The sequence below is a fragment of the Cetorhinus maximus genome, chromosome 25 (genome assembly GCF_964194155.1).
Source record: "Cetorhinus maximus chromosome 25, sCetMax3.hap1.1, whole genome shotgun sequence".
NCBI classification, from domain to species: Eukaryota; Metazoa; Chordata; class Chondrichthyes; order Lamniformes; family Cetorhinidae; genus Cetorhinus; species Cetorhinus maximus.
In genome coordinates this window covers 39,079,942-39,092,376 of record NC_135903.1, presented here as the reverse complement: position 1 = coordinate 39,092,376, position 12,435 = coordinate 39,079,942, and the positions used below count along the sequence as shown (strand labels likewise).

General features: G+C 46.4%; 1 protein-coding gene across 1 annotated transcript in view; it reads right to left on the bottom strand.

Moving 5' to 3' along the window:
- mrc2 (mannose receptor, C-type 2) overlaps nucleotides 1–12,435 on the bottom strand; it is a 278,857-nt gene that overhangs the window by 157,993 nt on the left and 108,429 nt on the right. Inside the window, exon 7 of the mRNA XM_078529833.1 lies at nucleotides 3,333–3,521. Coding sequence (XP_078385959.1) covers nucleotides 3,333–3,521 — 189 coding nt within the window. The remainder of the gene's footprint in view (nucleotides 1–3,332; nucleotides 3,522–12,435) is intronic.

Genomic DNA, 12,435 nt, shown 5'->3' with positions numbered 1-12,435 from the left:
GGATAAACAAGGGTTACAGTGGTACAGGACTGAGGGAGGGGTGCAGGTGGATGATGTTACAGATGTGGAAGTAGATGACCTTTGTGATAGGAGAATATGGGATCTGAAGCTCAGCTTGGTGTTAAATAGGACAGCAAGTTAGAAAACAGTATGCTTCAGCCTCAGGTATTGGCTGGGGTGGGGATGGAATTATGCTGAGAGCACAGAGTTTGTGGTGAGAGCACAGAGTTTGTGGTGAGGGTCCAGGATGGTGGCTGCGCTGCTCTCAATGTTTAACTGGAGGAAACTATGGCTCATTCAATACTGATAGTTGGAGCAGTGGTCTGACAGTGCAGGGGCAATGCAGAGACCAAGAGGTGTGCTGGAGATGTACAATCCAGTTGTCACTGGACTTCTCTACCCTCGCTCTAAAACCACTCCCAAACCGGACATTGAGAAAGAATGTTACAGCAGCGAGGATGACCTTCACTGCACTGTTTTCTCCATTCACGTCTTCTGCTCAGCACCTTCTCCACATTGAAAACCATATAAAGTAAGAACTTGATGCTGGTTAAGAGACAACTTATTTGAATTAGCGCCAGGGTTTCCCACTCCGAGAGCAATGAGGCCTCAGTTTAATGTCTTATCCAATAGCACAAGCGACAAAGCAACACTCCCTCAGTACTGCACTGAAGTGTCCGTCTCCAGAGTGGGACCTGAACCCACAACCAACTGACTCAGAGGTAAGAGCTCTACCAAGTGAGCCACAATGGAAGCTTCTGTGCCAAACTATAGCCCAACACTCTGATGGCACATCGCCAAGTATCAGCAGAGGTCCACTGTGGAGGAGTTTTAGGCAAGATCCAGCACATGGAGTCTCTTCAAAATACTAAATGTTTAGCTGACTGCCTGAAGCATTTGCTGCACAGTTACATGAAAGGCAATCAATATGTCTGATTTTTCAGATGAGAGAAGCCAATTCAAAGCGATGTCTGCTGGAGGTCGAAGTTGACTATGGTGAAAAACGGTGAAGATTTGCAGCTGTGAGCCGACTTCAAAGGGAACCAACACCTGCTCCTGTTCCAGCTGCTGGTCAGTAAGAGGATCAGTGCATTAACACCAAGAGGAAACCCCCAACCAGCAGGAGACGGGGGCGGTGGGGGAGGCTTAAGGCTTTGATAAAGAGTGTCTATCAAAGAGGGCATAAACTTTAAATTAGAGTTAAGTCATTCATGGCTGGAGACAGTTCGGAGCGGGAATCTGGAACTCTCTCCCCCACCGAAAGCTGTTGAGGCTGGAGTTCGAAACTGAGGTTGATAGATTTTGTTAGGCAAGAGTATTAAGGGTTACAGAACCAGAGCAGATATATGGAGTTAAGATATGGATCAGCTATAATCTAACTAAATGGAGGAACAGGTTTGACACACTGAATGGCTTCATCCTGTTCCCAGGCCTTGTTTCAGGGGCAGAGAATCAGTGAATCTGGGAGAGATGTTGATGTGTGTTGGGGGAATGAGGTGATTGGATATAGAGGCATTGATCCCAAATGCAATTATAGGGCTGTGAAACAAGATCATGAGTGAATGAAATACATCAATCTCGTAGCTGTTACACAGCACGTTAACAGATATACATGAAGTAGAATAGAACAGTCAAGTACTTATTTCCAATTTAAATCTCTCCTTCCAAAGCTTTCTATATTCCCACTTATTCCCATCAGGAATCCAGCAGCCTTGATCCTCAATCTAGCTGCAAACATCACTGTGACAGCAGCTTGTTGGGACTCTCGCTGATTTATCCTTTGGCACTGTGAGGACACAGTGACGCTGTTGGCGGGGGTGGGGGTGGGGGAGAGGGGTAAGGAGGGGGTGGAGGGAGTGGGAGGTGAGAATCAAGCAGAATGGAGCGAGGAGACAGCCCCTCCCACCCAGCACAACAGGTCAGGACAGCTCTAGTACGTCAGCTGGACAGCGGCAGTGTTCATTACAGTACACTGCACAGCACCATGCAGTTGGCCATCAGACTGATACTTGGCAGGAGGCAGAACCCTGACAGCACTGACGTGAGTGGTAAACACTTGGATTCATTCAAAGAATTCAATGACCCCAAAAGTGATTAGAGATGAAGCTCAGCCAGCTCACCAATTAACCAAGCCCTGCAAACTTCAAGCAGGAGTCCGAGCATGGCCGCACTGAGACTGGGCAGCAGAGGAGCCCAGCAGGACAGCCACAGGCAGATTTCCCACAATGCCACAGGCCCCAGCTGACCACTGCTCAGGGGAATGTGCCAGTGAGGGCACTTTCCAAAGTCTGCTCCGGTTGGCTTTTTCATTCTCAACCCAGCCACGTTTAATCTCCGCACAGGTCCTCGTGGAAAAGTAAAATCATCAAAGCAAACAATTAATTGAAGGCTGATTGATTCTGGGATTGTTCCGCTAAATTTGGTTGAAAATTCAGTTGCTCCAGTGTTCTTTTTCTAATTATTTGATGGCATGTGGGCATCGCTGGCAAGGCCAGCGTTTGTTACCCAACCCTAATTGCCCTTGTGTGGCTTGCTAGGCTATTCCAGAGGGCAGAAAAAGTCAACCACTTTGCTGTGGGCCTGTAGGAACATGTAGGCCAGACCAGGTAAGGATGGCAGATTTCCTTCCCTAAAGGACATTAGTGAACCAGGTAGGTTTTTACAACAATCGATGATAGTCTCATGATCACCATGACTGAGATCAGCTTTAATTTCCAGATTTTTTATTAATTAAAGTTAAATTCCACCAGCTGCCATGGTGGGATTTGAAACCATGTACTCAGAGCATTAGCCTGGGCCCCTGGATTACTAGTCCAGTGACTAGTAATATTGAGTGAAGAAAGTTGAATTTTTTTTTACTTAACTGTGTTTTACTTCATTCCTCTTCCCCCAATCTCTAGTTATTCATGTTCAATTGCTGCCTGATCTCAGGGTGTGCATCACTGCACGTCGACAGAACTCACATCAAGGCCCAGAGAGAGTGGGGGAGGTTTATATCCTTCTTTTCCTTTCTCCTTCATGTGCTTATCTAACTTCCCCTTAAACGCATCAATTCTATTCACCTTGATTACTCCTTGTGGTAACACTGAGTAAAGAGGTTTCTCTTGAATTCCTTATTAGATTCATAAGTGACTATTTTGTATTTCTGGAACCTAGCTTTGGACTTCCCACAAGTGGAAATATTTTTTCCACATTTACTCTATCGACTTCCTTCATAATATTAAAGACCTCCGTTAGGCTACCTCTCAGTCTTCTCTTTTCTAGAGGAAAGTGGCCCAGCCTGTTTGCACTGCTCCCAGCGTCACTAGCTGCCTATAGTTTTGTGCTCTTACCCTGTTTGACCTGGGTCAGGACAAATTCCAGTTCTGCCAGGTTGTGGATGCTGACTAGGTTTCCCTCGGACCTCACACAGCTCTTCTGTGATTCCTGCCAGCTCCTCCTCTCGGTGTTCAGCCGGTAGCAGTTGCACTGAAATGGCAGCCAGCCCACATCGCACTTGGTCTTCCGGTTAACCCAAATATCTAACGGGGAAGTAAAAAAAAAAGGTTATCTCCTGGACCAAATGTCTCCTCAATATTTCTTATCGTTGAACTCTTGTACATAAAGCACACTTGGTACCCTAAAGTGAAGGGAAGAAATGCATTCATGTGGTGTGAAATTTAAAAATAACAAGTTTTCCATTTGTCTAACACCTTTCCTCACCTCAGGGTCATCCAAAAGTGCCTTAAAGCCAATGAAGTACTTTTTGCAGAACAACCAATTTTCACAAAGAAAACTCCCATAAGCAGCAATGAGATAACGCATAGATGATCTGTTTTAGTGATATTGTTTGAGGGGTTAAATATTGACCGTGACACAGCGGAGAACTTGCGTTCCTACATAGAGAATGGCCATCAAGGCAAAGTAGCAGCGGCTGGCTCTTGGCCCATGGTACGATATCTCCGTCACTGCTTCTCCCCGATGGATTTCCCTGAGATACCACAGTCAGTGCAATCCTACTATCGTTTACTTAGTCCTTTTGCTATAAGGAGATGGGCATGTGATTTTGAGTGTTTCTAATTGTTTTTGCCGAGATACCTTTTGGGTTCAGTGGCTCAGAGCTTTCATGGCTGACTCCAAGTTCCTTGTGCCAGCAGTGGCCCGGATGACCCTGAGTTAGAACATACATATGAACATATGAACAAGGAGCAGGAGTCGGCCTCTCAGCTCCTCGAGCCTGATCCGCCATTCCATAAGATAATGGCTGATCTGATTGTAATCTCGAATTCACATTCCTGCCTACCCCCGATAACCTTTCACCCCCCCCTTGCTCATCAAGAATCTATCTCTGCCTTAAAAATATTCAAAGACTCTACTTCTACCACCTTTTGAGGAAGAGAGCTTCAAAGACTTACGGCCCTCTGAGAGAAAAAATTTCTCCTCATCTCTTGTCTTAAATTGGTGTCCCCCTTATTTTTAAGCCGTGTCTCCTTGTTCTAGCTTCTCCCACAAGGGGCAACATCCCATCCACAGCCACCCTGTCAAGACCCCTCAGGGTCTTATGGGGAGGATCTTCCCCTTGTCGGGTGGGCCCGGGAGCGGCTGCGCAATGGACCGCCATCCGCGATCGGGCACTGACTACGATTACCCACCGACCGGCCAATTAACAGGCAGCCAGCGTGAACCTTGCGCTGAAATGCTCAGCGCTGCCTGGTTTGGCGGGGGAGGAGGACGAGTGCAGAAACCAGCGCACGTGTGTGCTCACGGAAAGCTCCCTGAAGGAACAGGGCTGCCTCTGGGAGCCGAAGATTTTCCACGTTAAAAACGAAAGTTTTTTTTAAAAAATAAGGAAAACATGTCCCCTCATGAGCAGGGACATGTCGCAAATGAGTTGTGAAAACTTTTACTTTGTTTTTTAATTAACATCGGAAACTTCATCCCACCTGTGGATGAGGTTTCCTCAGAAGTTGAAAGTCCACTCGGCCTATTCACCCGCCCGGCAACCATAAAGTTGGACGGGCAGGGAAAAATTCTATTTAATTAATCCCTAACGGGCTTAACAGCCCTTTTAATTGTCAGCGGGCGCGCTGGTGAATCCCGCACCCGCCCGCCAAGTGAAATACCCACAAGTGCGCAATGACACTGGGATGCTCACCTGACATCATCACACGCTATTTCATGCTCGTGTGTGTAGGGCACACACCCGCACCCGGAGGTGAAAATTCAGCCCGATATGTTTCAATTAAGTCACCTCTTACTACCCTAAACTCTAGCGGATACAAGCCTAGCCTGCCCACCTTTCCTCATAGGGCAACCTGCCCATTTCAGGTATTAGCCTCGGTTGTGGGTTCATTTTCTACTCTAGAAATTTAAGCATAAATCTTGGGAGGGAGACCTTCACTGGCAGATCTGCCATCAAACCGAAACCCTACCTGTCCTCTCCGGCAGATGTAAAAAAAATCCCATGGCACTATTTTGAAGCTGGGATGGTGAGTTCTCCTGGTGCCTTGGCCAATATTTATCCCTTAGCCAACAGCAGCAAAACAGATTATTTGGTCATTATCGGATTACCGTGTGTGGGAGCTTGCTGTGCACAAATTGTTGCTGAGTTTCCTACAACAGTGGTTACACATCAAAAAGTAATTTTTTTATTGGCTGTAAAGCGTGTTGGGACATCCCGAGGTTGTGGAAAGCACAATATATAAAAAGCAGAAAGACCTACATAGTGTTTCTCATGATCACTGCACGTCTCAAAGCACTTACCGCCAATGAAGTACTTTTTGAAGTGTAGTCCCTATTGTAATGTAGAAAACGCAGTAGCCAATTTGCATACAGCGAGCTTCCACCATCAGTAATGTGATAACGACCAGATAATCTGTTCAAGCGACCCTGACTGAAGGATTAGCCAAGACCCCAGGAATAACCCACCGCTCTTCTGTGAAACAGCGTCATGGGATCTTTTATATTCACCTGAGCAGGCACATGAGGCCTCAGTTTAAAGCCTCATCTGAAAGATGGCTCCTCTGACAATACAGCACTCCCTCACTGCTGCACTGGAGTGTCAGCCTTGATTTATGTACTCGAGCCCTAGAGAGGGACATGAACCTGGAACCTCGTGACTCAGGGATGAGATTGCTACCATCTGAGCCACAGCTGACACTTGTATAAAACACTGTTCTTTCTTTTCTCGCTGTGTCCCACTATCGGAATAGTTTTGCACTGCGCCCAGGGAAGGGCACACCATGGCCTCGATTTTCGCTCCCAAGTCGGGTGGTAGGAGTTGGGAGATTTCCAGGCTTGCCACACCCGCCTCAGGAAAAGGTGCCCCAAGTGGGATTTTTCTTCCAGGATGGATTTGGGCCCACGTACTTCCATACGTGGATCAGAGGTGGCCACAGGGGCATCTTATTGCCGAAGTGGGTAGTTTAAAAGAGCCGTCTCAGTTCTTGAACTAGCCCTCACTCCTCACACTTCCTCACCCACTCCTCATATCCATACATGCCAACTCATGCCCCCTGCCCATCCCAATGACACCTTATACCCTCCATACCAGCCTATCCATCCCACCCACCCCTAATAACCCCTCATATCCTTCATGCCAACCCAACCCCCTACCCACCCCAAATGATACAAAATACTTGTTCAAATTACTCTGACTTTTCCTTGTTCCCCGTGATTAATTCCCCACACTCATCTTCGAAGGGTCCAATGTGTACTTTAGCTACTCTCTTCCTTTTTATATATTTGCAGAAGCTTTTACTATCTTTTCTTATATTCCTTGCTAGCTTACTCTCATACTCTAATTTCTCCCTCTTTTTTTTTTGAATCATCCATTGCTGGTTTTGAATATTTTCTAATTTTCTGGCCCACCACTAATCTTCATAGTATTGCACCCCTTTACTTTCAATTTGATACCGTTCTTAACTTCCTTGGTTAGCCACAGATGGTGCATCTTTCTCATAGATTCTTTCTCAATGGAATATACTTTTGTTGAGAGTTATGAAATATCTCCTTAAATGTCTGCCACTGTATCTCTACCATCTTACCTTTTAACCTATTTTCCCATTTCACTGTAGCCAACTCTGTCTTCATACCCTTGTACCCTCTATTTAAGTTTAAGAAACTAGTTTCAGAGCCAAATTTCTGACCCTCAAGCTGAATGTGAAATTTTTACATGTTGTGATCACTCTTGCCTTGAGGATCCTTTACTATGAGATCATTAATTAGCCATTACACTTTACCAGGTCTTTTTCCTTGGTTCCAGAATGTGTTATTCTAAGAAACTGTCCTGAATATACCCTATGAAGACATCTTGCAGGCTAATTTTGTCAATTTGATTTGTCTAATCAATGTGAAGATCAAAGTCACCGACGAATATTGTAGTACCTTTCTTACAAGCCTCCAATACTTATTGATTTATACTCTGTCCTACAGTGTAGCTACTGTCAGGGGGCCTAGGAAATACTAACACCACTGGCTTCTTTCCTTTGCTATTTCTTAGCTTCACCCAAACTGGTTCTGCACCTTGAAACTCTGAACCAAAATCATTTCACACGACTGTGCAGGTATCCTGCCATTGAAAGCACATTGTAACAGTGTGCTTTTGTTTTAGTGCAAATTTGGAATGTTCCCTAAATAACACTTCCTCCATTTCGTTTCAGCACAGATCCTGAGTATAATCAGTCTCTTCTAAAAACAAACTGCTGCTCACCCCCTCCCTCCCTAACCCGCCCCCTTACCAACCTTCCTGCCGGCCTTCCCTCGCTCTCACCACTTCCCTCCCCTACACCCAACTCACCACTTCCCTCCCCAACACTCCCGCTCGCCACTTCCCTCCTCTACACCCAACTCACCACTTCCCTCCCCAACCCTCCCACAGGCCTTCCCTACTGCTCACCACTTCCCTCCCCAACCCTCCCACAGGCCTTCCCTACTGCTCACCACTTCCCTCCCCAATCCTCCCGCTCGTCACTTCCCTCCCCGAACCTCCTGTTCACTGATTCCCTCGCCAACGCTCCTGCACACCACCGTTCCTGCTTGCTGCTTCCCTCTCTTGACCCCGCTGCTTGCTGCCTTCAACCACCTACCCCGCTCCCTCTCTCTCACCGCCTCACTCCCGAGTCCTTGCTCACAATGAGGGTTCAGGAGAGGGAAGCAGCAAGCGGGAGGGTCGGCGAGCATCAGAGTCGGGGAGGGGAGCGGCGGTGAGCAGGAGGGTCGGGGGGGCAAATGGCAGTGAGTGGGAGGGCTAGGGAATGGGGTGGGGTGGGGGGGGGGGGGGGGGCGTCGGGGAACAGTGAGCTGGATGTGGGAAGTAGCAAACAGGAAATACAGGAGATAAGTAGGAATAGTTAGTGAGTTATTATAAGTTCTTAAATGATTAGCAGTTAGTAAGACTGGAGTTTTCCAGCCCCCTCACACCAGCATGATCTTCCGGTCCCACCGAGATGAATGGAGGTTTCAATGGATCGCCGGCCCCACCACAGGAGAGCCCACTGTGGGGGGGTGGGGGTGGGAGGGGGGCTAAGAGATAGCAAGAGGCTTTTTGGGCCAATTAGGTTCAGACAGCCAACGGGTTTCACGGTAAAAATGGCAGGTCAGGAATGTAACCCACCCTTATTTTTGTTTAGCATGCATTTTTTAAAAACATATTAGGAGTGCTAAATGAAGGACATTTGTACTTAACGTCCTTTATTAACAGGGCTGCCCCACCTCCTTTTCCTTTCCTCCTGTCCTTCAGAAATGCCAAATACCCTTGAATATTCAATGCCCAGCCTTGGTCATCTTGCAACCACCTCTCTGTAATGGCTGTCACATCACACTCATTTACCTCTATTTGTGGTATCAATTCTTTGATCTTGCTGTGAATAGATATTCAGATAAAGAGTCTTTAATATTGTCTTTTTTACCATTTTTCCCTACTCTGATGTTATTTGCTGGTGTTTGTAGGCTCTGTCCCTTCCTGTCACACTCTGATCATCATTACCAGTATTTATTCCCTGCACTGTTGCCTTGTCCTTTATCTTCCAAATCCGCCCTCATGTGAACCCTCCCCCCTCACTATTTCACATGATCCAGATGCTTCAGAAGGCTGACAGCGCAATCCGCAAAGCTATTTTCAAAGCGTACCCACACCCAACCTTGTCCTATAGGCGATTGAAAATCCATTCCATAGAATCATTGAATAGTTACAGCACAGAAGGAAGCCACTCGGTCTGTCAGGGCATGCCAGCATTTTGTAAGAGCAAGTCCCATTCCAATTCCCAGCCACCACCATCCACCCCAGCCGCCTTTTTTAACAGAGCTGCAAATTTCCTCTTATCAGCTAATTATCCAATTCCCTTTTGAAAGCTACGATTGACTGTGCCTCCACCACACTCTCAGGTAGAGTATTCCAGATCCTAATCATTCACCGCGTAAAAAGATTTTTCCTTATGTCACCTTTGGTTCTCTTACCATTCATCCTATATCTGTGTCCTCTAGCTCTCCACCCTTCTGCCAATGGGAACGCTTTCTCCCTATCTGCTCTGTCCTGATCCCTCACAACGTTGAATGATATGTATCCTAATTTGCTCGTGTATTCCCCACCCCAGATACAAGCTATTTCATAAATGGTGCCAGAGTTCCATGTAAAAAAGTGACGAGTGGTTTTACAAATTCTGTTCCATAGCAATTATAAAATAAAACACCAGCTTACCATATCCCTTGGTACGCTTACCCCACAAATATCTTCTCAATCGTTCTCTTGAAAGTTACAATTGACCCACAGTGTCAACAGCCTCTTGGGTTTCAGATTTCCTGTGTTTCTCCGAGTTTCAGATTTCCACTACCGCTTGTGTGAAAGGTGCTTCCTAATTTCACTCCTGAATGGCCAAGCTCAAATTCTAAAACTGTACCCCCTTGTTCTAGAATAGGGACTATTCTTCTCCCTGGGGGTGCTGCCTCCAGCGACTGAGTCATGCAAGATCATTGTGAATTGATTCCTTTACCAGTGTTTGTCTTATTCATAGAACTCTGTCTCTGATAACGCAGTGCTCATGGTAATTTTAGAAAGGCAGTATTTGGAGTAATTTTGAAATGCATACCGCAAGTGTGGACAAGGGACTATTTAAACACTCTATTTAGACAGGCTGGTGCTTTTTGAAGAAGTCCTTATGATGACAAACTTGAACTTTCAAGCTACAGCAGTAACTGCCACTATTTACGATAAATTGTTAAATTTAGCTCTCAATTGTCACAATGGGTGCCGACTGGAAGAGACACAAGGTACAAAGAGATCAGAAAACCAGGATGTCTCTGGAAGATATTAATCTGGTCAAAGGGAAGCGGGAATGTCTAGAGAGGCTTTGCAGGGTATAGTGTCTAAAATGGGAGGGAATGATTCCGATCATTGGGTCAAACGGCCAAGGGAAAGGTGTATAAAGGAGGGAGGGTTTTTGATAGGTAGCGCAGAATTAGAAGGCAATGCGCAGAGCACCTTAGCTTGAAAGAATGGACATTAAAGTAGCCTGGAGTCCAACAGCAACCTAGCTAATGAACTAATAAGATAAAGAAGGAAGAGAGGAGGGGAAAGAGAGGGAAACAAAGCTCACTCTCCATCCAGTAACTAAACGGATTATGTACGATATATTTGGAAATGTAAATTATTGCCCAAATAGTAATGTGTTGACCTCTTGCTGTATGATAAAGATATATCAGAACCAATTGGTATCAAGTCCAAATCCCTTGCAAAACCTTCCTCTCAGCACAAAGCAGGATATGTTCTGGGGGAATCACGGGATGTTCTGGTCTGATGGGCTTGGTCTGATAGTGAGCAAAGCATTAATCACACTAGGGTGGCAAATGCCATTTCCTTCATTTCCTGACAAGAGTCCGACAAACCCTCTCCCAGTTCATTGCTCCTCCAGCAAAGCTGGGTCACTTCAGGACATCCTACTTACTGTTCTTAGGTTGCTGCCAAAGTACCATCTGGTTTCAGTCAAATCAAATGTACTCCCACAATCTACCACAAAGCTCCAGCACTACAGCACAGCCAGATTAGAGACACATACAATTCCTTAAACTACCCACAAGCTGCCATTCATTATATACCATCACATCAGGAGTTTCTTTAACAGCTACACTAGTCGAAGAAGAGAATCTTACAAATACGCCGTATTGGTCCTCAGTGGGTCCAAGGCAACATCTCAATGATTTAACACTGCTGGTTAAGACCTTTCTTTCCCTCTTCTCCCTCATATTCAACAAGAGACAATGTCCCTCCCCCACCCCTCCCCCAATCCACCCCAGATTCGTGAATTTTCATTGGCTTCTTTCACAGGACCTAACTTTACATAACCAAGATGCTTCTGGGCGTTGTGATCAAGGAACTATTGGTTTCTGTGGAGCACAAGACCACAGACCAAGAACAGGAAAGTTGGTTCAGGCTAGATATGGCCTCCTTCAGTGCTGTAAATCTTTATGATCCTGTGATAGTGAGGTGGACAGGTCCCAATGCCCTCTCTCATCTGCACTCCTTTCTTAACCTATTTTGCATTTAGGCATTCTCTATTTTTATCTCCCATGATCTCTGGCACCACCATGATCCCCGGTCTCCTCTCCAACCCTGCGGCCTCTCCCGGACTCTCAGTATGTTTCCCACCGACACCCCCCCTCCCCACCCACGATCTTCTAATCCCCAGCCCCGGCCTTCATCCAGTCTGTGACTCCTCAGATATTGAAGCAGTCCATGTCTAAATGCAGCAAGATCTGGACAATATCCAGGCTTGAGCTGACAAGTGGCAAGTAACATTCGTGCCACACAAGTGCCAGACAATGACAATCTCCAACAAGAGAGAATCTAACCATTGCCCCTTGACGTTCAATGACATTACCATCACTGAACCCCCCACTATCAACATCCTGGGGGTTACCATTGACCAGAAACTGAACTGGACTAGCCATATAAATACTGTGGCTACAAGAGCAGGTCAGAGGCTAGGAATCCTGTGGCGAGTAACTCACCTCCTGACTCCCCAAAACCTGTCCACCATCCGCAAGGCACAAGTCAGGAGTGTGATGGAATACTCCCCATTGGCCAGGATCAGCGCAGATCCCACAACACTCAAGAAGCTTGACACTGTCCAGGACAAAACAGCCTGCTTGATTGGCACCACATCCAAAAACATTCACTCCCTCCACCACCGACGGAGAGTAGCAGCAGCGTGTACCATCTACAAGATGCACTGCAGGAATTCACCAAGGCTCCTTAGACAGCACCTTCCAAACCCACAACCACTACCATCTAGAAGGACAAGGGCAGCAGACACATGGGAACACCACCACCTGGAAATTCCCCTCCAAGTCACTCACCATCCTGACTTGGAAATATATCGCTGTTCCTTCACTGTCGCTGGGTCAAAATCCTGGAACTCCCTTCCTAACAGCACTGTGGATGTACCTACATCACATGGACTA